This window comes from Podarcis cretensis (assembly GCF_951804945.1).
Source record: "Podarcis cretensis genome assembly, chromosome: 10".
Taxonomy (NCBI): domain Eukaryota; kingdom Metazoa; phylum Chordata; class Lepidosauria; order Squamata; family Lacertidae; genus Podarcis; species Podarcis cretensis.
Window position 1 is genome coordinate 9,084,356 of NC_137179.1, and position 21,912 is coordinate 9,106,267.

Here is a 21,912-nt window from a genome sequence, read left to right on the forward strand (position 1 = left end):
GCCAGTTGTGAAAACCACTTCCTCCTCCTCCACAGCAAGAGCAAAGCTGTGTCACACCTTGACAAGAAAATGTGGCTTCCTGCATGAGTAGTCCTCACACCTGAGAAGACCAGTTTCGCCTATTCTTAGACAAGGAGGGGGGGTGGATGGGGGAGAGTCAGAGAGAAAAGCTGATCAGACTTGAGACAACGAGCATATAAATATGTTATCAAGTCCCTTTCCTCCGGCTCTGTGCTAGAGAGGCGTGTCGGCTCACAGTCAGTCAGTGGAAAACCTCCTGCCACCTTCAGAACCAGCTTAGGGCTGGAGAAGAGATGGGTGGCTTTTACACTGGATTGGGGCTACTTCTCATATGGGGGATTTTCCAACCTACCACTTTGGCTGCCACTGATGGTAAGTAGCAAACCGCTGCAGCTGTCCTCTGGCTGTCCTAACTGTATGGGTTCGACCTGATGAATTACACCACAATCCTTACCAGTTTTAGGTAAAGGTAAAGTGACCCCTGACCGTTAGGTGCAGTTGCGGACGACTCTGGGGTTGCAGCACTCATCTCGCTTTATTGGCCGAGGGAGCCAGCGTACAGCTTCCGGGTCATGTGGCCAGCATGACTAAGCCACTTCTGGCGAACCAGAGCAGCGCATGGAAATGCCGTTTACCTTCCCGCCGGAACGGTACCTATTTATCTACTTGCACTTTGACGTGCTTTCGAACTGCTAGTTAGGCAGGAGCAGGGACCGAGCAACGGGAGCTCACCCCGTTGCGGGGATTCGAACCGCCGACCTTCTGATCGGTTTAGACCACAGCGCTACCCGTGTCCCTGTTACCAGTTTTACTTGGAAGTAAATAAGGAAATAAATAAGGTTTGTAATAGGACTTACCAGTTTTACTCGGAAGTAAATAAGTCCTGTTACAGACCGTCCAAGTGTCCCTATTTTCCAGGGACAGTCCCAGATTTACAGAAGTCATTCCGGTTTCTGATTTGATCCTAGAATGTCCAGCTTTTCCTTAGGCCGTTCCAACTGGAGAAATGTTCCAACTGGAGAAACTGGCACCACAAGCCAAGGAGATAAGTAGCTGTAACGACCTTTAGAAGATATTTAAGAGCAGCGCTGTATAGGGAAGTTTTTTTTAAAATGTTTTATCATGTTTTTAGATGTGCCTGTTGCAAGCTGCCCAGAGTGGCTGAGACAACCCAGTCAGATGGGTGAAATACAAATAATAAAATTATTTTTAATTTTATAAAAATAGGGGGTATAAATAATAAAATTGTTGTTGTAGTTGTGGTGGTGGTGGTGGTGGAATAGGGTGTCCCTATTTTCACTGGAGAAACGTTGAAGGGTATGCTATTAATTAAGTGGGACTTTCTCCTAAGTAAGTGGGCTTAGGACATGGGTAGGCAAACTAAGGCCCAGGGGCCAGATCCGGCCCAATCGCCTTCTAAATCCGGCCTGCGGACAGTCCAGGAACTAGCGTGTTTTTACATGAGTAGAATGTGTCCTTTTCTTTAAAATGCATCTCTGGGGTATTTGTGGGGCATAGGAATTCGTTCATCCCCTCCCCAAAAAAAATATAGTCCGGCCCCCCACAAGGTCTGAGGGACAGTGAAAAAGTTTGCTGACCCCTGGCTTAGGAGGTCAGCCTTGATGGATTAAATGTGGACATAAGTAAAAACAGTTTGAGAAACATAGAAATTTGCCTTCATCGGGTGCCGGTAACACAAGGAAGCTAGCTCAGATCTTTGGTCCCTCTAGGATAGCATTGTCTACAGTGACTCTCATGGGAATCAGGCATGAGACAGTCCCAGCCCTTCTTGCAGGTGCCAGGGATTGAACCTGCGACCTTCTGCCTGCAGTGCGCATGTTGTGCCACTGAGCTTCCCAAATAATGCGCTCCAGAATGGGCATGCACACCAGGAAAGGGCCACCTAACGCAATGGCTGATCATCTGCCTTGCTCTGAGGTTAAATCCCTGGCTTCTCTAGCTGGGACAACGAGAGACCCAATGAGTGTGGACAACACTGAGCAAAATGGACCAATGGTCTGTCTCCATATAACACAGTCTGTTTTTAAGGGATGTCATCCATTATACGCTGGAAGGAAGTGAAACACATAGAATATGTTTTCCAGAACAGAAGGAAAGCTTCCCTTAAGTGTTGCTGAAGTATATCCATGATAGATAGATGATAGATTAGATAGATAGATAGATAGATAGATAGATAGATAGATGATGGATAGATAGATACACATGCATATATACAGAGGTGTGTTTTGGCTCTTGGATGGCCAGTACAACAAAGTCCCATACACAGACATAATTTGTATTAGTGGTCAACCTGAGGTGGAAGGCATCATAGCCTGCCCCTTATATACTCAAGAAATTGTTTTCTGAAACCTCTGTTCACACAAGCAAGCAGCTACACCCAGGTAAAAATGGTCCTCATTCTTTTGAGTGACAATAATAGCTTCGTAACACAGAGAGTGGACCTCTATTCTGCTGGCTTCAAGGGGAGGAAATCAGGAAAAAGGAGTGAGGTAAAATCGCTGGAAATCATTGCGGTGAGTTGGCGGTTTAATTTGAAATCAAGCTGGATTTCAGTTTGTTGGTGTCCCTGGTAACCTCTCTTACATTGCAGATGTTGGCTCAAATTATGGGTCAATAATTTCAATTACTTTATTGGTACTGCTGCTGCAGGTTTCTCATAGACTTTGGCTAGAACAATAAACTTATATTGAATTGAATATATTCTGCCTTGGTCAGACCACACCTGGAATACTGTGTCCAGTTCTGGGCACCACAATTTAAGAAGGTTGTTGACAAGCTGGAAGGTGTGCAGAGGAGGGTGACCAAGATGATCAAGGGTCTGGAAACCATGCCTTATGAGGAACAGTTGAGGGAGCTGGGCATGTTTCGCCTGGAAAAGAGGAGACTGAGAGGAGATATGATGGCCATCTTCAAATGTCTTAAGAGATGTCACATGGAAGAGGGAACAAGCTTGTTTTCTCCTGCTCTGGAGGGTAGGACTCGAACCAGTGGCTTCAAGTTACAAGAAAGGAGGTTCCGACTAAAAATTAGGAAAAACGTTCTGACAGTAAGAGCTGTTCGACAGTGGAATGGACTTTGTTGGGAGGTTGCAGACTCTCCTACTTTTGAGGTTTTTAAGCAGAGGTTGGGTGGCCATCTGTCATGGATGCTTTAGCTGAGATTCCTGCATCGCAGGGGGTTGGACTAGATGGCCCTCAGGAATCCCTTCCAACTCTACAATTCCATGATTCTGTCAGGGCCGGCTCTACGATGAGGCAAAGTGAGGCAACTGCCTCAGGCTTGGGTCCGCCCTGTATCCCCTAAGCTAGAATCCAGTGGAAGACATTGCTTCCAAATCCAGTGGAAAACGTTGTCCTTTGAAATATACTCGGAATCAAGAGTGGATTTCATGCTCTTTATTCAGCTCATAGTGGTGAGGAGGAATGGAATTTCCCCCAGAATGTCTGCTTTGTATACATTATTTACACAATGGGCCCCACGTGATTGGCTAAGTCCGGGATTCTCCTAAAGGCCAATCAGGTTGCGGATTCACTTCCACCTGGAGCTGGATTGGGTGGCTCCTGTGGACCAATCAGACTGCTGCATTCTGGATCCTATTGTTCTAGGACCAATCAGACTGCTGCATTCTGAATCCTATTGTTCTAGGGCCAATCAGACTGCTGCATTTTGGATCCTATTCAACTCAGTACATAACATCCTTTCACCCGTATTGGAGTAAGATTCAACTACCAGTCCAACTGGATTCTGTATGTACCTTGGGGGAGGGTGCCATCTTGTCTTTCGCCTCAGGCTGCAAAAAGTCTTGAGCCGGCCCTGAATCCTATGGTTAAAATGACTAATAGGCACCCTGAACCATTTGCTGGTCCTCAGCCAAAACAATATGTCTGTGCATGTGTTTTGCGTGTGTATAACATGAACGGTTTTAAGGTCACTCCCCTCCCCTTCTCTAACCTAGTAGCAGGCTGTGGTTCTCCTGCAGGACTGATGATCGGAAGAGAGAGAGAGAGAGATTAACCGCACACCTCAGCCACATATTCTGAAACGAAAGCAGGCTTATCAAATAAAAAAGTCTCCGCAAGCTACTTCCTCATAGAGGGGTGGCACATTTCTGCTAAGGCTTCAAACGGTTCTTTGAAAGCAGCGGGCAGCCTGGGATTTCCATTTTTCATCTGTTTTTGACGCTTATCTTTCGTTCATTCCCCCCTTTGCCCCAAAACTGTCTATTCTAAAGGGCACTCTTGATGAAATGAGTCACAAGAGAGTCATAGCGCAGTTGCAGAGTGAAGCTCAAAGCCATCTCTAAAAGGCATTTACAGGAAAATCCTAAGACGTGTCTACTAACACTGTTTGTGTTGAGAGAATTGCATTGTAAGGGGTTGGGCTAGAAGTTTGGGACTACAATTCCCATCATCCTTGACCACTGGTCCTGCTAACTAGGGATCATGGGAGTTGTAGGCCAAAAACATCTGGAGGGCCGAGGTTGAGGAAGCCTGTTCTAAAGCCACAGTCACCACACCATACATGTGAATAACTATGACACTACTTCAAATGACCATCGCTTCCCCCAGAGAATTCTGGGAGCTGTAGTTTGTTAAGGGTGCTGAGAGTTGTTAGTCCCTTGCCAGAACTACAATTCCCAGAGTTATCTGGGACGAGGGATTGTTACACCACTCTGGGAATTGTAATTCTGTGAGGGGGATGGGGGCCTCCTGATAACTCAGGCATAGGCAAACTCCGGCCCTCCAGATGTTTGGGACTACAATTCCCATCATCCCTAGCTAACAGGACCAGTGGTCAGGGATGATGGGAATTGTAGTCCAAAAACAGCTGGAGACCCAAGTTTGGAGGGCTGGAGTTTGCCTATGCCTGTGATAACTTAACAAACTACAGCTCCCATAATTGTTTGATGGGGAAAGCCATAACTGTTTAAAGTGATATCATAGTGCTTTGTATGCATGGCGTGAATGTGGCCTCAGTTTCTCATTTTTCCAATCTTCAGTTCAGTTCCTCATAATTCCACACCTGTTTACTATTTATTAATTTTTAAGTCCTCATGAAAACCTGTCAGCATCATAATTTACGTGTGCAGTTTTGCCCGTTATACAGTGGTACCTCAGGTTACATACGCTTCAGGTTACATACACTTCAGGTTACAGACTCTGCTAACCCAGAAATAGTGCTTCAGGTTAAGAACTTTGCTTCAGGATGAGAACAGAAATCTTGCTCCGGCGGCAGCAGGAGGCCCCATTAGCTAAAGTGGTGCTTCAGGTTAAGAACAGTTTCAGGTTAAGTACAGACCTCCAGAACAAATTAAGTACTTAACCTGAGGTACCACTGTACACATTTTTTCCAAAGCAATTTCACCCAACATAATGTCTTTTCATACACTGTTTTCGGCAGTGAGTGCGCACTTACCCCAATGTTATACATTAACTGGCTGGAGGACTGCACTGCGCAACTTGGAGAAGTGTGAATTTCGAAGGATGGCTGTGTTTCGATTTGCATGTTGGTTTAGAAAGTGTGAATTAGGTAATTTCCCCTTTAAATGCAACTGAGTTGAATCTCTCCCCCATCCCTAGAGTTGTGATTTGTGGACTTAAACCCCAGTAATATTTCCTGGGGGAGCAGCAAAAGCGGGAGGACCAGTGGATATATGTGTATTATTGACACACACACACACACACAGGCAGGCAAGAGCATTTTCAGAGTTCAGGGACGCATTCTGGCTAGAGGCACAAGCCTGAGGAGGCTGTGGAACAGGACTGGTGTGGGCTGTGGCGTGGGGAGAGTCTTGGGGACTGACCAGAGAGGTTTGGAAGGCTGCGTTTGGCCCCCAGACCTTGGAAATGCAACAACAAGGATCATCCAGTTTGCAACTAAAGGGTTAATTCTCTTAAAAGAGAGAGGGACTGGTAGAGGCATTTCTTAGCAACCAGGCAGTGTGTTTACTGAGGTAGCATGTGATTGGCTGTGCTGTTCTGACGGAGTTCCCGCCCCCCCCCCCGTATGACTGGTTGAATGTCTTCCCGCTATGAACCAGGCCTGCTATTACTTTAGATCTAAAAATGATTACATTTATGTATGAGTTTACACATCTAAGCATGGATTAAGTTTGCTTTCCAGTGGTACCTCCAGATGCGAACGGGATCCGTTCTGGAGCCTCATTTGCATCCAGAAGCAAACACAACCCACGTCCGTGCGTCTGCGCATGCGAGGGTCGCAATTCGCCGCTTCTGCGCATGCGCGTGACGTCATTTTGACCGTCTGCGCATGCGTAAGCGGCGCAACCCAGAAGTAATGCGCTCCTTTACTTCTGGGTCGCCGCAGCGCGCAACCTGAAAATCCCGAAGCTACTTCAACCTGAGGTATGACTGTACTTCTGTCGTGCCATATAGGTCACTTTAAGAAATAAATTTTGTATCTGTGGATTGCCAACACTTGTTACTCAAACCAATATTGTGCTTGTCCATATAATCCTGCCTTGTAACAGTCGTTGCTTACTGCAACCAATACTATGCTATAAGATCCACTATCCTGTAATATTACATATGGTATGTACAATTGTTTATGGTTTTTTATATTATTTTTGCTGTAAAAATGTGTGAGATTACAAAATTGTATTTATTTGCATTACCTAGAGCCTGTTCTACTGATGAAGCCTAGGATGGAGAAACAAGGCTAATATTCCGGAAATCCTTGTCTTAGACTCTGTGAAAGGATTTTGTGGAACTATAACAACCCTTTATGTGGATTATTGGACTCTATGAACAGACAGGTGGAATAGACACTTATACATGCATGGATCTTATGCATGCACTGACTAGAGAATGAATGGATCCACTGGGTCTCCTGCTTTTCTCGTTGAACTTTATGAAACTTCCGTTGAAATCTACCATTTGATACAATGAATAGTATACTTTATTTATTCAAAAATACAGCCGTTGTGTCTTATTATGCATTATTTGAATGGCTTTGTGTGAGCCAGTGTGGTGTAGTGGTTAAGAGTGGTAGTCTCGTAATCTGGGGAACCGGGTTCGCGTCTCCGCTCCTCCACATGCAGCTGCTGGGTGACCTTGGGCCAGTCACACTTCTTTGAAGTCTCTCAGGCCCACTCACCTCACAGAGTGTTTGTTGTGGGGGAGGAAGGGAAAGGAGAATGTTAGCCGGTTTGAGACTCCTTAAAGGGAGTGAAAGGCGGGATATCAAATCCAAACTCTTCTTCTTCTTTGCTAACATCCCGTATCCCTGGTTCACACATGCAAACTTCCTTTCTCTTTTGCAGAAGAGTGCCCCGTTCCACAGAAAATCAAATTTGCAAAATACACTGCTCCTGAAGGGTATGTCGTGGGCACACCTGCTCGTTACAATTGTCATAAAGGGTACCAGAGAAAACCAAGGAAAAGCAATCTTCTGACATGCAGGAACGTGGGCGGTACAGCTAAGTGGAACAGAACTGCTCCGCTCCCGATTTGTGTAGGTAAGAAGTTGTGTTTCTGGGAGACAGAATGAATTTCTATACCTTGTCTTCCTCTTTGAAGTTAGCTGGAAGATCTGAGAAATGGAGAGATGCATCTGCAAGTAAAAACTTCTGGTTTTGCATGTAACGCCGCTTTGCAAAAAAGAAGAATGGCAGCCGATCGCAGCCATACTCGGCTCGACCTCCTGGAACCAGTGATGGTGGCGAAGGTCCGTTGTGGGTGTCTGGAAGCCGTTGAAATTGAATCCCAACAAAATTGAAATTGAATCCCAACAAAATGAGGAGACAGGGGGCAGGGAAGTGTGGGGGACTCCCTGGCCCTGAATGGGGTGACTGCGCCCCTAAAGGACCAGGTGTGGAGCCTGGGGGTCATTTTGGACTCACAGCTGCCCATGGAGGCGCAGGTCAACTATGTATCCAGGGCAGCTGTCTACCAGTTTCAGCTGTTGTGACAGCTGAGACCCTACCTGCCTGCACACTGTCTTGCCAGAGTGCTCCATGCACTGGTTATCTCCCGCTTGGACTACTGCAATGTGCTCTACCTTTGAAAAGACCTTAGAAACTATCACTCATCCCAAATGCAGCTGCTAGACTGGTAGCAGCCACGGGGCCACATTACAACGATGCTAAAAAATTTACGTTGGCTCCCAGGATGTTTCCAAGCATATTTCTAAGTCTTGATGCTGATCCTTAAAGCCCTAAATGGTCTCTGTGCTTTCAACCTGAAGGAGCGTCTCCACCCCCATTGTTCAGCCCAGACACTGAGATCCAGGACTTTCTGGTGGCTCCCTCACGGGGAGAAGTGAGGTTACAGGGAACCAGGCAGAGGGCCTTCTCGGTAGTGGCGCCTGCCCTGTTGAATGCCCTCCCATCAGATATCAAGGAGATAGGTTAATAATAATAATAATAATTTATTTGTACCCCGCCCATCTGACTGGGTTGCCCCAGCCATTACGAGCAGCTTCCAACATATATAAAAACAGAACAAAACATTAAACCATGAAAAGCTTCCCAAAACAAGGCTGCCTTCACATGTCTATGAAAAATTATACAGAAGACATTTGTTGTGAGAAGCTTTCAAGGTTAAATGTTGTTGTTGCTTTCTTGTGTTTCTGTTGGAAGTTTCCTAGAGTGACAGTGGCAACCCAGTCAGATGGGTGGGGTATAAAATATTATTATTATTATTATTATTATTATTATTATTATTATTATTATTATTATTATGATGTGGCTCCTGCCAGGCTCACCACAAGGGAAAGTGGACCCTGGACTGAAAACAGACACTTCTGCTTTGTGGTACAACACATGATGCGCCTAACAAGCCAGCACTTCTACAGTCATACCTCGGGTTAAATGTGCTTCAGGTTGAGCGTTTTCAAGTTATGCTCCACAGCGACCCGGAAGTAATGGAGCACGTTACTTCTGGGTTTCGCCACTTGCGCATGTGCAGATGCTCAAAACGACATCACGTGCATGCACGGAAGGGGCAAAATGCGGCCCACGCACACACAGGCGCGTCTTACGTTCTACTCAGGATGTGAACGGAGCTCCAGAATGGATCCCGTTCGCATCCAGAGGTACCACTGTATATTGTTTGGAGTACCTTATTTTCTTCCTCGTTCTTCTACACAGCTGACCCGCAGCAGACTCTTCCTCCTACGGTACATTCTACAGCAGGAAATTGGAGCATAGCTTCCACCAGCCCCCAACCTACAAATCGGGCAGGTAAGACAGACGCTTCCATCTTTGTATCCTATAGCCTAAAGTCACTCCGCAAGTAGAGATGTAGCCGCACAGGGAACAAATAAAGGCAAAGAGTAAAAGGCAAAGAGTTAAGGGTATTATCCTTCCGAATACCATTGCTTTTCAGTTTCATTTGTTTTCTTTCTATGGCCTCTTTTCACTTACATGAGTCACAAAGCGGCTTGCCTACAATAAATTACTGTATTTTCCCGTGTATAAGACTATATTCCCCCCCCAAAAAAATGTTTAAGTTTAAAATTGGGGGGCATCATAAATGGAATGTTTAAAATTTCTTAATTTGGGGCTCATAAATAGGGGTCATCTTATACATGGAAAAATACGGTATATAAAACGATTAAGAAATCACCAATGGAACAGCCACCTTCCATACGACATTAACAAAACAACTAAAAAAAATAGATCAAACAGCACAACCACAAGAAAAGTCGTATTATAAAATTCACAAAGCATTGCAGCACTCGTAATCCACAAAACAATTCACAATACCTGTTGCTGGCAACCACAAGAAGGAAGAGGGCTCTTGTGGTTAAATCCTGCCTGTTTCCCATGGGTATCCAGCTGGCCACTGTGAGAACAACATGCTGGACTTGATGAACCCTTGGCCGGATCCAGCAGACTCCTCTTCTGATGTTATATTAGGCCAGCAGGGTTGGAGAAATTTTGGAACGTTGCAGAACATCTCAGGGTGGGTAGGTGGGAATCCTAAGGCATGGGGTGCTATTAATCCTGTACGTATCCCTGATCGTGCATTTAACACAAATGTAAGCATGGAAAGAGGGACGCAGATGGTGCTGTGAGTTAAACCACAGAGCCTAGGACTTGCCGATCAGAAGGTTGGCGGTTCGAATCCCTGCGATGGGGTGAGATCCCGTTGCTCAGTCCCTGCTCCTGCCAACCTAGCAGTTCAAAAGCACATCAAAGTGCAAGTAGATAAATAGGTACCACTCTGGCAGGAAGGTATACAGCGTTTACATGCGCTGCTCTGGTTTGCCAGAAGCGGCTTAGTCATGCTGGCCACATGACCCGGAAGCTGTATGCCGGTTCCCCAGCCAGTAAAGCGAGATGAGCGCTGCAACCCCAGAGTCAGTCATGACTGGACCTAATGGTCAGGGGTCCCTTTACCTTTACTTTAACCCTGGAAAAGTGATCTCTTTGAGATCTTGGACCCAGAATTGTGGTGACAGTCCAGTCTTATCATTAGGTAAAGTTAGGCAACCACCTCAGGTGGCAGATACAGGAGGGCCCCCTTGCTATACCTCTCTATTGGGTTGTTGCACCCCTATACTAGACCTGCTGCATTTGGTGCCGTAGAAGGTGCCAAACAGCTTTTTAAAAAGTTTTGTTATTAACAAATTCAACAAAACAAATCAACAATACAAATCATCTTCATTGTTTCCCCCCTCCCAATTTTCTTCCTCCTACCTCCCCAACAAACCCTCCCTCCCTCCCCCCAAGACTTCCCTCAGCTCCTCCCTCTGATTTCTCAACTCATGTTGTTCTCTGCATATTATAAAATTGTATACATCCTTATGTTATCTATCCACCATATTAACTCAATAAATTTGTGTACTGTATGTTTATTCAAAACCTGCCAAAGAGTCCAGTTCATTTTGTTGTCTGTGACTTTAAAGAAGAATGGGAACCTTTTACAGTCTATTTTAAAAGGCAACAAAAGGTGCCAAACAACTTTTGAATCTCTGTCCTTGATGATCTCTTGTACCCGCTTCTCATTTTCCCCTGCCTTGGTTTTCATACTACCTGTAAAACAACAGCGATAAAAATGGGTTCACGAAATTGAAAATAAAAATATGTGGCCCTTAAAAACAAACAAACAGCCCCTGCTTGTTCCTGGCTCCATCACTGACTGCCGGACTTCTTCACTTTCTTCTTCCGCCCTGTAGGCTTCTGCGGAGAACCAGAACCCCTCAGCAATGCCAACGTTAAAGTGACAGTGTACCACGTGGGGCAGAAACTGCGCTATGAATGCCTGGAAGGCTATCGAGGAACCGTCCCCTTCTCTGAAGTCAGCACCTGTGAGGCTTCTGGTGGAAAAAATGTTTGGTCTAAATTAAATCTCCGTTGTACAAAAAGCCCCAAGGACACCCAACAGCGTTCTGGTGCAGGTAAGATGAGGTTTAAGATGAAACATTACATAGTAACAGGGCACTTTTCCCCTTTTGCCCTAAGCTCCTGAAGGTAATGGGGCCCTTTATATGTCCAGCTGTCCTTTGTCAACAACAACAGGCGCTTCAGATTACAGACTCCGCTATCCCAGAAATAGTACCTCAGATTAAGAACTTTGCTTCAGAATGAGAACAGAAATCACGCAGCAGCAGCGGGAGGCCCCATTAGCTAAAGTGGTACCTCAGGTTAAGAACAGTTTCAGGTTAAGAACGGACCTCCAGAATGAATTAAGTTCTTAACCAGAGGTACCACTGTATGGTAATTCATGGACCTCATAGGTATCTAAAGCCATTTGCACATAACAAATAGGAGCCTAAACAACACAAAACACTGTCGCTGTATGTAGGTTTTATTTCATTTGTTTTTTATCTTGTATTTTGGAAATGTACATCCAGTTTGTTTTCCTTTAAAAAAAAATGGGGGGGGGCAAGAGAGTGTAGCCCTAAGCTATAGCTTCTTTAGCTTATATGTAAATCCCACCGTGGGATGATTAAGAGTAAGCATGCAAAACGCAGACCTGAAACACTGATAGAATAAGCCAGCCATCTCCTCACTCCCTGACCACGTGGTTTCCTTTTCGTTTTAAAGCTGCTCTCAGCCTTGCTGCAATGGCCATGTTCATCATCTTAGAAGGAATCCTCGCAGGAACTGTGGGGTAAGTGGCCTTATAAGGTGCCTTTTGCACCGGAAAAGCTGTAACCTAAAACTGTAGTTTCTGTCAGGGACTGGGCAGAGGAGGAATGGTGGAGGGCATCTCCCCAGCCTGACCCTTCCAGAGACGAAGAAGACAGGTCAGAATTACAGCAGGGGTTGAGGGAGGTCACAGCTCAGAGGCAGATGAGGGGTGTGGTAGGAATTTTGAGGTCTTAGATATATGTTAAATGTTCATAAGTGTACCAACCAAGCACATACATAGATCAGCACAGGAAAACCATTTTTGGTTCCCAAACTGACCAGGTGTTTTCTCTGCAAGGAGGGAAGGGGTCAGGGAACCTTCCCATTGTCTCAGGAATTGAGTAATCAGCATTTTAACGGGTGACAGACTATCAGGAAAGGCAATCAGGAAAGGCAACCAGATAACCTGGCGGGCAGGAAAAATGACAACACCTTTTCTGTGATGTAGATATGATGTTTGTGGGGGGTGGTCTTGGGTTACACCCCTTCTGTGATGTATGTATGATGTATGGAGGGGTGGTCTTGAGCTCCAGGGCAGGGAATTTAAAATGTCTATACAGTGGTACCTCTGCATGCGAACGGGTCCCGTTCGCATCCTGAAGCGAACACAGCCCGCGTCTGTGCGGGTTGTGATTCGCCGCTTCCGCACATGCGTGTGACGTCATTTTGAGTGCCTGCGCATGCGCGAGCGGCGAAACCCAGAAGTAACGTGCTCCGTTACTTCCGGGTCGCCGCGGAGCGTAACCTGAAAACGCTCAACCTGAAGCACATTTAACCCGAGGTATGACTATATAAGGCCTTGCGCGCCGTTGTTCTGGGTTCATCCTCCTTTCCTGCGTGTGAGGGGAGCACCCTGTTGCAACAGATCAATAAAGATCAGGCTTACTAGCTGCTTTGCTTCTCAATATTCTCTGGTTGGCCTCTGTTATTCTCTCCTACCAATAGGGAACCTACGTAAGGACTCTATATGGGCTCTTGGATACCCCATAAGGGGAAAAGGGCAGATTTTGGTTTACAACAGGGGAAAAGCTAGGAAATAATGGGAGAGGAGGAGGAGGAGGAAGGAGCACCGGGGGGGGGGGGGGCGACCGCTGACGGACACAGTGTCTTTAGAAAGCATTCCAGACCCCACCCTCTCCCAGAACATGGCATGCCTTGAAAGTAGGAAAGCAAGGAGCTAAAAGGCAGAGGGCACTTTTCAGCGATGACTCATGCAGGAGCGGAGAAAGGGGGTGCAGTGGGGGAGAATCACCCCGGGTGTCACCACTGGGTTTGGTTTTTTTTTTTTACAAAATTCCGGGCTGCACTCACCATGGGGCCTGCAGCGATCACACAGGGTCCCCGGACGTTTAACGGTCTATTGATTCCTGCGCCACCACTGTGCTCGCTTCCCCGCTGCCACCAACCAGTTACTCTGTGGTAAAACACTGAGTCCAGACAGTTGTTAAAAGTGAACCAAAAAAACCTGTTTATTTTACAAGCATTAACAAGTTTATGGTTTCTCAGATAATATTCCTCTTAACTTTAGTATCTTTATCTTCCTAACTGACTGATTATCTCAACTGTTTGACCAACTCCTCTTAACAGATTCTCTCTCACACACACACACCAGACTAGCCCAACCCACTGACTTATCTTATCTGTCTCTTCCCACTCCAGACTGTCTTCTCTACAACTCTAACCCCTTAAAAAACCTCTGTGCTTAAACCTTATACACAGTTAACTCTGCCCCCTAGGTTAGTCATTTTACAATTAGTTAACCCTTTCCCTATGAACCCAGTATGATGTCACACCTGGGAGGGCAAACGCCACACCTGGCGGCACTCAGCACAGGGCCTGCAGTGCACCTGAGCCACACGTCTCTCCCGGGAGTGACGCGGTGGCTTGAGCACTCGCAGGCTCCACGCTGCCCCAAATGGTCTGCCTGCAGCCTCCCCCTCAGCTGTAGGGCGGCTGAGTGGGAGGAGGCAGGCAGACTCCTCGGAGGCCCCGTGGGTGGCTGGGGTGGCTGGCCCCTCCCATGTGGGCGGCTGGCCCCACCCCCAGCACAGGGTGTGCACACCACCCCAGGCACCCATTTGGCTTGCTCCGCCGCTGGACTCATGAGGAAGTGGGAGAGATGGAGCGGGCAGAGATTCACTCGGGGCAATGCCGTTACAGTGGTACCTCGGGTTAAGTACAGTGGTACCTTAGGTTACATACGCTTCAGGTTACAGACTCCGCTAACCCATAAATATTACCTCGGCTTAAGAACTTTGCTTCAGGATGAGAACAGAAATCATGCAGCAGTGGCGCAGCGGCAGCAGGAGGCCCCATTAGCTAAAGTGGTGCTTCAGGTTAAGAACAGCTTCAGGTTAAGAACGGACCTCCAGAACGAATTAAGTACTTAACCCGAGGTACCACTGTACTTTTCCTTGTCTTGTCCGTTCCTGGCAACCTGCTGTGGGGTCTGGTTCCTCTGCTGTCTGATAGTTACATTCTTAACCTAGCACCCTGAAGCTACCTTAATTTGATCATGAAGGCTTTCAAAAGCCATAGGACTTGAGTTAGCTTGGTGGGACTATCTTTAGCTTGGGTTGGAGGTCATGGATGTGGCTTGCACAGGGGTCAGCAAACTTTTTCAGCAGGGGCCGGTCCACTGTCCCTCAGGCCTTTTGGGGGGCTGGATTATATTTTGAAAAAAAATATGAACAAATTCCTATGTCCCACAAATAACCCAGAGATGCATTTTAAATAAAAGGGCACATTCTACTCATGTAAAAACATGCTGATTCCCAGACCGTCCGTGGGCTGGATTTAGAAGGCAATTGGGCCGGATCTGGCCCCCAGGCCTTTGTTTGCCTACCCACGGTCTTGCAACTTGACCACAAGTGTCGGTTCAGTCGCTTATCTTGCTCTGTCTGTTAACCTGGCTGCCACTTAGCAACTGTGGAACAAGTCTTAGTTGTGAGCAAAGGTGGAATTAGAAGAACCAATCAAACTTGGGGAGAGAGTTCTGGGATGTTGGGAAGCAGAGAAAAGTTTGCAGTTTCTTCTGTGGTCAACATCTTAGCTTCATCTTTCCAGACACTTTTTTTTTACATTGTGTGTGTGTGTGTGCGCGTGCGTGCATTAACTTACCTTTTCCTTTCTTTTTAGATTCTATTCTTGCTGCTTGTAATAAGCATTTTTCTACAGTTTATGCCTGGACTAATCTTCCGTCTGGATTTTCCTGGATTGTATATCCTGGCAGCCCAACTGGTCTCTAGTAATGAGAATCTAAAACCACAGAAGTTTATGCCTCCCGGGATTTCACTTTGGGTTGGTAGTTGGTCTTCTTCTAAAAGACTGTGTAGCTAGGACAGCCTTGCTAATGCAGTAAACTTTTGACTAGAGACATTCTGGGCTTTAGGTGCCCCAACACAGCATTTAAAGGTAAAGGTAAAGGTACCCCTGCCCGTTCGGGCCGGTCTTGCCAGACTCTAGGGTTGTGCGCTCATCTCACTCTATAGGCCGGGAGCCAGCGCTGTCCGCAGACACTTCCGGGTCACGTGGTCAGCGTGACAAGCTGCATCTGGCGAGCCAGCACAGCACACAGAACGCCGTTTACCTTCCCGCTGGTAAGCGGTCCCTATTTATCTACTTGCACCCGGGGGTGCTATCGAACTGCTAGGTTGGCAGGCGCTGGGACCGAACGACGGGAGCGCACCCCGCTGCGGGGATTCGAACCGCCGACCATGCGATCGGCAAGTCCTAGGCGCTGAGGTTTTACCCACAGCGCCACCCGTGTCCCTAACACAGCATTTAGCAGCTGTTAATTTGTAGTTAATTTAATCTTGCCTATTGTTCTGCATAGAGTTAAGTTTAAAAGTTCCATCTTCATATTCTGTTTTGTTTTCCATGTGAACAACATTTGCCCAAGATTCATTCATGCATAATATGATGTTGATTTCCCTATTATTATGACGCTCATATCGTTCATGCATTTGCTGGACTCCTGCTGGTGTATTTTTGAAAAAATAAATTCCATACAGATTTTAGCCTCTTGCAATAACACCCCCCCCCCCCCACCGCACACTGGGGAAAATTAAGAAATATAAATTATCTTGCCCCCACCATATGAAAGCCAGTGTGACTTGGTGGTTAGAGTGCTGGACCAGGACCCAGGAGACCAGGGTTCAAATTCCTGCTTGGCCGCGAAGCTCACCTTGGGCACAGTCACACTCTCTCAGCCTGGCCTACCTCACAGGGTTGTTGTGTGGGTGAGATGGGAAGGAGAGAATTGTGTATATATCACCGTGAGCTTCTTGGAAGAAAGGTAGGATATAAATGTAACAATACATAAATCTGCAGTGACAATGGGGCCTTTCTCGTTGTGGCCCCAAAGCTGTAGAACTCCTCCCCAAGGGAAGTCCACCTTACTCGTTCCTTATTGGCTGTTAGATGCCAGGCAGCAGGGACACGGGTGGCACTGTGGGTTAAACCACAGAGCCTAGGACTTGCCGATCGGAAGGTTGGCGGTTCGAATCCCCGTGACAGGGTGAGATCCCGTTGCTCGGTCCCTGCTCCTGCTAACCTAACAGTTCAAAAGCACTTCAAAGTGCAAGTAAATAAATAGGTACCACTCTGGCGGGAAGGTAAACGGCGTTTCTGTGCACTGCTCTGGTTTGCCAGAAGCGGCTTAGTCATGCTGGCCACATGACCCGGAAGCTGTACACCGGCTCCCTCGGCCAATAAAGCGAGATGAGCGCCGCAACCCCAGAGTCGGCCACGACTGGACCTAATGATCAGGGGTCCCTTTACCTTTACCTGAATGCCTGGCAGCTATCCTCCCAAGGGCTTTTGCCTTGCCCTGATCCATCACCCACCAACGTTTCTATTGCCCTGTGTTCCTAAAGGGAGAAGGGAGCCTATTCATCAAGGAGTTCAGTTACTGTGGGGCCACCCCTGCAAAGGACCGGTCCTTCTCACCAACCACATTTTCAGCCGAGATGAGCTAGAAAGCAAAACTGGGACATATTCATAGGGGGAAAGCCAGGCCCCGTGGGCTAGTACTAGTGGTGGGGAGGCCTTCAGCCCAAATTTGCCCTTTCAGGCTTTCCTATCCAGCCCCTAGGACTCTCCCTAGACTATGAGCCCTCCTTCCCCGGTCACACCTCTCACTGACACCCTCCAGCTTTTGTCTGGCTGGAATGTAACCTTGAACTCTGCAGACACCTCTTGGTTGCCTGGATGGAACAACGGGGTGTGTGCATGTCTGTACACACCTCCAATGTTGGTATGGCTGGCCTGTAGCTACTGCACTTGTGGCTCTGCCCAAGGTCCCCCCCCCCCTTCATTTTATTTTCTCTTTCTTTCTCTCCCCCCTCTTTTCTCATTGTATCAACAAAGCATCAATTAAAAAAAATGTGCAAAAAATTAAAATGTGCTGTTTGTGCATTGGAGCTTCTGTGTGTATAAACAAAAATCCTGAATTGAGAGGCAAATGGAACCATGGCAGGATCTGGATTAGAAACACAGTGGGAGCAAATCTTTAAAGCTCCCCTCCCCTCTCTATACCAGCTTCCTGATATGGATCAGCGGCAGCAGGCTGACAGGCGAACTAATGCCACTGTACTGGAAGAAGCAAAGATCACCAGTGTCGATGCAATGATTCTTCAACACCAGCTGCATTGGACTGGTCATGTTTTTCAGATGCCTGATTATCATCTTCTGCAACAACTACTCTATTCCAAACTTTAAAATGGAAAGCGTAATGCTGGTGGTTGACAAAAGAGGTTTAAAGACTGTTTCAAGGCAAATCTAAAAAAATGTAGTATAATAATAATAATAATAATAATAATAATAATAATAATAATTTATTATTTATACCCCGCCCATCTGGCTGAGTTTCCCCAGCCACTCTGGGTGGCTCCCAATCGAATGTTATAAACACCGACAACTGGGAAACACTTGCCTGTGAGCGCTCCAATTGGAGAACAGCCTTTGCCAAAGGTGTCATGAGCTTTGAAGATGCTCGAACTCAGGACGCAAGGGAGAAACGTGCTAAGAGGAAGGAACACTTGGCAAACCCTCACCGGAATCAGCTCCCACCCAGAAACCTATGTCCCCACTGTGGAAGGATGTGTGGATCCAGAATTGGCCTCCACAGTCACTTTTGGACTCAGTGTTAAAACTATGTTAATGGAAGACAATCTTACTCAGCTATGAGTGACTGCCAAAGAAAAAAACCAGGCTGACTACTTACAGAATAATAATAAAAAAAAACCTTGTACTTAAGGTCAAACCTTGTGACTAACATAACATGTGACTAACATAACGTATACTTTAAAATCACTAGATTTTTGCAGGATGTCTCAGTGAACAAGGCTTTATTTCCGGGGACAATCACTATCAAATAGAGAGATGTGACTCTGGTTATACAACTCTGCCAGCTTCTCCTCCAATTCCCCCAGAGTGAGAGTCTGCACTGCGTTTTCGTCATTCCGGGCAATTATGGCCCAAGATCTCAGGTGATTGTTGTCTATGACACAGCAGGCTGCAGACCATACATGGCTGGGCGTGTTGACCCTCCCTTTGGCAATGAAGCTTTCCCCTGGCACTGCGCCCACCACGGCAAAGGTTTCATTGCATCCTTCGGTCTTGCTTGCCATCGTCGACTGCTCGTAGTGGTTCCAGGCCCCGCCGTTCAGCTTGATGTACTGCGGCACAATGTTGGTCAACGTGAAAGTGGAAGACTTGGCGTCCCGGTCGGGCTGGTGGCCATTGGGGTTCAGGTGACCCCTGTTGAAATCGGTCAGGTTCTTGTAATCTAGCAAAACGGCCTGGCTGCCTCTAAGTGCTTCCTGCATGTCATCACGTTCCTGCAGGAGAGATCCTTCCGTTTCCATTTCGGGCGGCAGTGATAAATCCAAGAGCTTTAGAAAAAAGAGAGACAGGGGTGCAAGGAAGAAGAAGAAGAAGAAGAAGAAGAAGAAGAAGAAGAAGAAGAAGAAGAAGAAGAATAGTAGTAGTAGTAGTAGTAGTTTGGATTTGATATCCTGCTTTATCACTACCTGAAGGAGTCTCAAAGCGGCTAACATTCTCCTCTCCCTTCCTCCCCCACAACAAACACTCTGTGAGATGAGTGAGGCTGAGAGACTTCACAGAAGTGTGACTGGCCCAAGGTCACCCAGCAGCTGCATGTGGAAGAGCGGGGAAGCGAATCTAGTTCACCAGATTACGAATCCACTGCTCTTAACCACTACACCACACTGGCTCCCCCTTCTGGATCTAGCCCATCTCCCCATCTTTACTTGGAATGTTTACTTGGAAGCAAGCCCCACCAATGAATCCAAAATTCCTGTGTGGGATTTGATCCCATACCATTAAATTGAGATTGCCCAATTACTTTGGATTTGGTGCTCTATGCAAGAAACACGATTCCACCCTCTCCAAGAACATTTTTTGTGGTAAGGAAAGTGCTCTGGAAAGTGAGGGATAACAATTGTTTGATGTGAGTCTATCACTCTTAACCACTACACCATACTGAGAAGACAAACCTCCCCCCCCCCGGCCGAACACTGCTTTAAACCATCTCACTAGGCTCTCCCCACTTTCAGCAGTAAGATGTGTTGGGGTGCAATGCCTCCCCAGATCAGGGTTTCCTCTGGAACTTAGGCATTTTACAATGTCTGAATTTCCTCCCAAATAGGCAGGCTGAATACTACTGCTACTACTACTAATAATAATAAATATATTTATACCCCGCCCATCTAGCTGGGTTTCCCAGTCACTCTGGGCACCCCCCAACAGAATATTAAAAGCACAATAAAATATTAAACATTAGAAACTTCCCTAAGCAGGGCTGCCTTCAGATGTCTTCTAAAAGTTACAGACGCTTCAGGTTACAGACTCTGCTCACCCAGAAATAGTACCTCGGGTTAAGAACTTTGCTTCAGGATGAGAACAGAAATCGCACGGCGGCAGCAGGAGGCCCCATTAGCTAAAGTGGTAAAGGTAAAGGTAAAGGTACCCCTGCCCGTACGGGCCAGTCTTGACAGACTCTGGGGTTGTGCGCCCATCTCACTTAAGAGGCCAGGGGCCAGCGCTGTCCGGAGACACTTCCGGGTCACGTGGCCAGCGTGACATCGCTGCTCTGGCCAGAGCCAGAGCCAGGACCAGAGCCACACACGGAAACGCCGTTTACCTTCCCGCTGGTAAGCGGTCCCTATTTATCTATTTGCACCCGGAGGTGCTTTCGAACTGCTAGGTTGGCAGGCGCTGGGACCGAGCAGCGGGAGCGCACCCCGCCGCAGGGATTCGAACCGCCGACCTTTCGATCGGCAAGCCCTAGGCACTGAGGCTTTAACCCACAGTACCTCAGGTTAAGAACAGTTTCAGGTTAAGAACAGACCTCCAGAACGAACTAAGTTCTTAACCCGAGGTACCACTGTATATTGTTTGGAGTACCTTATTTTCTTCCTCGTTCTTCTACACAGTTGACCCACGGCAGACTCTTCCTCCTACAGTACATTCTACAACAGGAAACTGGAGCATAGCTTCCACCAGCCCTGATGGGAGGGCGTTCCACAGGGCGGGTGCCACTACCGAGAAGGCCCTCTGCCTGGTTCCCTGTAACCTCACTTCTCGCAGGGAGGGAACCGCCAGAAGGCCCTCGCGCTGGACCTCAGTGTCCGGACTGAACAATGGGGGTGGAGACGCTCCTTCAGGTATACTGGACCGAGGCTTTAAAGGTCAGCACCAACACTTTGAATTGTGCTGAGAAACATACTTGAACGCAGGTGGGGACACTGAGTTTAAAGCAGCAGCTGTTGTCTGCTCAGACCTCTTACCTGGGGTTCAATCCTCCATGTGTTCGGCCTCTTTGCCTGCCCAGGGTTGTAGATGTATGCAGAGAACACCGGGATGTGGTTGTCTCGGTCGTACAGAGTGGCAAAACGATACTGGTTTTTGTACCGCTGGCAAATCCGAGCTGGGCGTGGGGGAACCAGCCCGATACTCGGAGGGGTTCCTCTGAAGAAAAACTGGGGGCAGGTGTCTTCAAAAGAGGTCACCACCTCGGCGCTCCCTGGCGAGTTCAGCTGGCACACCGCGACGAGGAGAAGAATTGGCAACATCGTGCAGGCTCCTCAAAACTGTTTGGAGAGACGCTTGTTTAAATGTATAGTTTCATTAGCTGGAAACAACCCCTTAAGAGTCTAACACACTAACCTAGGTTTAGGGAACACTTGGCACTCGAGATAGCGCTGAACTACAACTCCCATTAGCACCAGCAAGCGAAGCCAACGGCCAGGGCTATCAGAAGTTGTCTTTTCCCCCCACACTGGCTCTAACCACTAGCCCGCAATGGATCTCATTTCCTCCCACCTAGGGAGGGAAGGATCCGATAACTTAAATTCAGGTCCCCACATTTTATGCAGGAACTTTAGTGCCAATTTCTCCGAAATAAACACATTTTGAATACATTTCTTTAAGCGTGCATATTTTGCAAGCTGTTTCTTCTAATAGAACACATTTTGTGTGTTGATATATTCACTTTATGCCTTCAGTTTTTTAATGCAAACTTTCACATATGCAGTTTTGGGAACATTGCTTATCTGGAGCACAGCATTGCAAAATCAGGAGAAATGTGATTTATGAAGGAGAGCTGTGTTCTGGTTCCCATGGTGTTTTGGGAAGTGCGGCAGAACTATCTCTAAATGCAAAGTGAGCTGAATTTCTCCCCCACCCTAATCTCCACTGCATATCCCTCTGCTTGAATAGTCAGGTGATTTATTTATTTCTTAAGA

The 21,912-nt window shown here is 47.0% G+C and overlaps 2 protein-coding genes across 2 annotated transcripts; one reads left to right on the forward strand and one right to left on the reverse strand.

Moving 5' to 3' along the window:
• The first annotated feature begins 220 nt into the window (after positions 1 to 220).
• IL2RA (interleukin 2 receptor subunit alpha) lies at positions 221 to 16,161 on the forward strand. Its single transcript, XM_079993107.1, has 6 exons — positions 221 to 393; positions 7,325 to 7,519; positions 9,152 to 9,244; positions 11,185 to 11,406; positions 12,056 to 12,122; positions 15,281 to 16,161. The coding sequence occupies exons 1-6, from the start codon at positions 315 to 317 to the stop codon at positions 15,300 to 15,302; spliced, it is 678 nt and encodes a 225-aa protein (XP_079849233.1). The 5' UTR covers positions 221 to 314; the 3' UTR covers positions 15,303 to 16,161.
• A 2,314-nt stretch (positions 16,162 to 18,475) lies between these two features.
• Positions 18,476 to 21,280, reverse strand: LOC307225202 (endonuclease domain-containing 1 protein-like). The gene is made up of 2 exons (XM_079993064.1): positions 20,956 to 21,280; positions 18,476 to 19,038 (listed from the first exon to the last, which is right to left on the reverse strand). The coding sequence occupies exons 1-2, from the start codon at positions 21,238 to 21,240 to the stop codon at positions 18,493 to 18,495; spliced, it is 831 nt and encodes a 276-aa protein (XP_079849190.1). The 5' UTR covers positions 21,241 to 21,280; the 3' UTR covers positions 18,476 to 18,492.
• Positions 21,281 to 21,912: the final 632 nt, after the last annotated feature.

Coding starts and splice junctions, on each gene's coding strand:
- IL2RA (XM_079993107.1), top strand. CDS start 315: ATGGGTGGCTTTTACACTGGATTGGGGCTACTTCTCATATGGGGGATT. Junction 394..7,324: donor CACTTTGGCTGCCACTGATG/GTAAGTAGCAAA, acceptor TCTCTTTTGCAG/AAGAGTGCCCCGTTCCACAG. Junction 9,245..11,184: donor CCAACCTACAAATCGGGCAG/GTAAGACAGACG, acceptor TCCGCCCTGTAG/GCTTCTGCGGAGAACCAGAA.
- LOC307225202 (XM_079993064.1), bottom strand. CDS start 21,240: ATGTTGCCAATTCTTCTCCTCGTCGCGGTGTGCCAGCTGAACTCGCCA. Junction 19,039..20,955: donor CATGGAGGATTGAACCCCAG/GTAAGAGGTCTG, acceptor TTTTTTCTAAAG/CTCTTGGATTTATCACTGCC.